The following is a 3805-nucleotide window of genomic DNA, read 5'->3' as shown; positions in this document are numbered from 1 at the left end:
GATAACAATTGAGAGTCGATCGCAGTATTCAAAGACCGGAGTGGTTGTTGTTGCTGTAACAGCATGTAAGTTCCTCAAAGAGTTTTTGGGGTTATCGGCAGTCGTGTTAGGTGGTGATCGACTCCCTATGAATGCCGTTGATCACTCGTCGGTGCATCTTCAGGTCCAGTAGTTGGTCGATGTACGTCTCTAACGTAGCTCGGCGGAGGCTCTTTCTCATGCAGGGGTAAGTTAGGGTGCCTACGCTTGTGGCATTATAAGTGAAACTACCTTCATATTTTTGTATTTTTGGCTACAAGTAAGCTATGAATAACTAAAGTTCTTGAAAAAATACGAATACAAATGCATTGGCAAAACAAAATGTGAATCATTAAATTTTAGTGTAATCACGTTGTTATTCGAGAAATAAGAAAACAAGTGTAACGACCCCTTCACCCCTTCCCCATATAGATCCGCCACTGATAGTGCATACATATTTATATGTATGTAAGTATACATTGGATTTTTTTCTTTTTTCCCATGGATCCAGGAATGCATGTGTCAGAGTAATATATACACACATTTATAGTATAAATATGCGGGCTTGGATTATGTTCTTTCAACGTATCGCCTTTCATTGACCTACAATCCAAATCACACCATACACAAATGTACAGGTTTAAAGAAACAGTCGGCCACGCGCAATAAGAATAGTGTTATCGCTGCATATTTAGTACTTACCCCGACTAATGGAGTACCCACACTTGTAGTGATATATTTACAAACATGCGTTAAAAATAAATAAAGAAATTTGATTGTTAAATTTTAATAATTTACTATTTCGCTAATTAACTCATTAAACTAATACTATGTACACATCCATATAAAAAAAAATAATTAACCTAAAAATTCGTGTTTTCGCCAACCACTTCAGTGATCACAATGCATCCTTAATCTTCGCCCGATAGTTCTCATTGTAATACTGCAAGCGTATTTTCGACGGCAGATCCTGTGTCTTTTCGAATTCGCAATTTTTGTGTATTTTCACCATACGGCCATTAGGTCCAGCGCCAGATGTGCGCCAATAAACTGTCTGCATGGCATTTCTGCCGGCGATATAGCGTGTGGTAGCACCAACCAGTGGATGAAGATTCTTCGCGGACATTTTGTAAATATTGTGCAGTATTATTGACTTTGTATTGTAATTTAATTAAGTAGTTCTCACAAAACTATACGTTTGTTTAGTAAGAGGCAAAATTTTATGCACGACTTATTGCTACTTTCAATGTTCACTTCTTTCTGTTAGCTACTAAGAAGCAACGATCATTTTTATACTCTTTACACTTAAGCACCAAAGTCTCTATCGTTGGTTTGTTTTAGTGATTGGAAGTTAGTCTCAGCTGATAGGTTTCACGCTTATCAGTTTTAAGTATGTTTATATGTATGTATGTATGTATGCACGTATGTTGTATTATTCCCTTTTTATAGTATAAAAAAATTAGTTGTTGTAATTTAAGCGCACTTTAGTCGGTATTTTCTGGTTAGGATTCTAAAGTTTTGTTAGCTAGAACTTATGGCATACAAATTACATATATACATACATATATACTTACGTATATGTTTTTATGCATGCAGTTGGTTCCTGCTGGGGTGTAATGATAATATAGATGTCCAACAATAAGAAGAGTAGACTGACAGGTTTATGCTTAATCTAACCTTACCGTTGTGTTGAATGAGATTTTTTCATACATATGTATATCGCATTATTTTAACCATGACAAAACCGTTAAACGATTTTTTAGAATCGGAATTCTTCAAAGTGCTTTAAAAAACCCCCATAAGTAAAATAAGAGTAACCTCTAAATTTCACGTAAAAATCTAAAGCAAATTTTGAAAAGTTTCGACGAAAACCGAAAATCTCGAAGCGGTTCATTATTAGATTGCCAATCCTCAAAATAAAAAAGCAAAAATTACCATTTGCTGGATGCATAAGGAGTAAACCATCTTGTTGTTTGTTATTTAGACTATAGTCAGCGACAATGATTTTCATTTCAAGAGAGAGATATAAAGATATAAGGACTATATCAAACACACAGGCATTCCCACACCTAGATGAAGCTTAAGATAAAGATAACGATGAATATAAAGATAAGGTTCAAGAAAATTATGAAGATGAAGATGACGATGAAGATTAACATTGAGAATATTTACTTTTAACTTTTAATGATATTTATTTGACGATTTTTAACTCGCTACCGCTCCTTAAGTAAAACACCAGAAGCTGTCTATGTAAAAAATAAAAAATAAATACTCCAAAAATAATGATAATAAATAAAACAGAGTAAAGAACCACTAAAAGGTATTTTTGTTTTAATAAAAGCTATAACCGATACGGCCCCTGAGATATCTAAAAAGTGGTTTAGTATAGCACACTTAAAAACTCAAGTACCTAAGCTCCTACCTTAAACTTAAGTACAAAAAAATATTTAAGTATGCCGTCACTGGTCAATTTTATTCCATTTTATGGAAAGAGGTTCGAAAACTTTGAATACCTCAAATTTCTAGATCTGAAACTAAATTGTCACTTTTTTGTTTGAAATATCTTTAGGGCTTTCCACTTCTTGCGTTTGAGTCAAGCCCCTCCCACTTTTTTCTGATTATCTACAAAAACAGCACGAAAAGTTATGATTGCTGCATGAACCGCAGGACCCAAATTTTTCAGCATCAACATGCATATTCCGTCGGGACCCATGGCTCTGGAGGCTTTCGCCTTCCCGACGGCCACCTGAACTTCACCGCAAGTGAAAGCAAGGGGTCACAAGTTGTTGACTGTTTGTGCAGTCTTCTGGTCACTCGACGCTTGGCTTTGTCCAACGGGTCCGACGAAGCATGGTCGCCGAAACAAATTTCGACCCTTTCGTCGTGCTTCGTCGGATTGGACAGTGACCTCATGGTTGACCAAAGCTTACTCACGCCAGAGGTGAAGTTACAAGTCTTCAGATGCTCTTCCCACTTCTTCCGCTTATGTACGTTCACTAGTTGCCGAATCTCCGCGTTGAGATCCCTGATACAAGGATTTCCGGGATCGGCCTGACGAAGGCTATCACGCTCATCGGCTAGAACAGCCGCTTCAGTAGGGAAATTTGGACGTGGGTCCGTAATGCATCCTGCCGGTACGAAGCGAGCTGCAGCAGCAGTGACAACCCTGCGGAACTTACGTTCACCAAGGTGGACGTCGGTTGGTGTGGGGAGCTCAGCGAAGGTGCTCTCAGTAAATTCCGCGGAGCCTTTTCAGTCAGCTTTAGAAAAGTTGATATTGGTCCGGTGTTCCGCGGAAGCAAAGTCGGATCGAGATGACTACGGGTAGATGGTCTGTTGCCAAAGTCAGCATAGGTCACCATGATATGCTGTTTATCAGACCAGCGCTGACTATTGTTATTCCTGGCGAGCTGCAGCAGCTGCCCATAATCCTGGTGGGTGCGTCGTCGTTCATTGTGCAGAATGTCGAATCGTCTATCTGCTCAGCCAAGTCTGCTCCCCTACGATCGTTTGACAGGCTTGAGTGCCAAAGATCGTAGTGCGGTTTCCACCTCTGAGGAGCGCACCTATATCAGGGTGATATCCTGCCGGGCAGTAAGTGACAGGGGGTACGTACACGTTAAATATTTCGAGCTCAACATCGCCTGACCGGATAGCAATGCNAGTGCGGTTTCCACCTCTGAGGAGCGCACCTATATCAGGGTGATATCCTGCCGGGCAGTAAGTGACAGGGGGTACGTACACGTTAAATATTTCGAGCTCAACATCGCCTGACCGGATAGCAATG

The 3805-nt window shown here is 39.5% G+C and overlaps 1 protein-coding gene across 1 annotated transcript; it reads right to left on the bottom strand.

The window, feature by feature from the left end:
* Positions 1 to 790: 790 nt before the first annotated feature.
* On the bottom strand, positions 791 to 1425 carry LOC108381359 (uncharacterized). Its single transcript, XM_017637777.1, has one exon. It carries the CDS (start codon positions 1142 to 1144, stop codon positions 917 to 919), a length of 228 nt encoding a protein of 75 aa, XP_017493266.1. The 5' UTR covers positions 1145 to 1425; the 3' UTR covers positions 791 to 916.
* Positions 1426 to 3805: the final 2380 nt, after the last annotated feature.

The sequence above is a fragment of the Rhagoletis zephyria genome, unplaced genomic scaffold (assembly GCF_001687245.7).
Source record: "Rhagoletis zephyria isolate East Lansing unplaced genomic scaffold, Rhagoletis_zephyria_1.1 Rzeph_scaffold_22278, whole genome shotgun sequence".
Classification (NCBI taxonomy): domain Eukaryota; kingdom Metazoa; phylum Arthropoda; class Insecta; order Diptera; family Tephritidae; genus Rhagoletis; species Rhagoletis zephyria.
The sequence above is the reverse complement of the archived record's forward strand: the minus strand, read 5'-3'. Positions and strand labels throughout refer to the sequence as shown.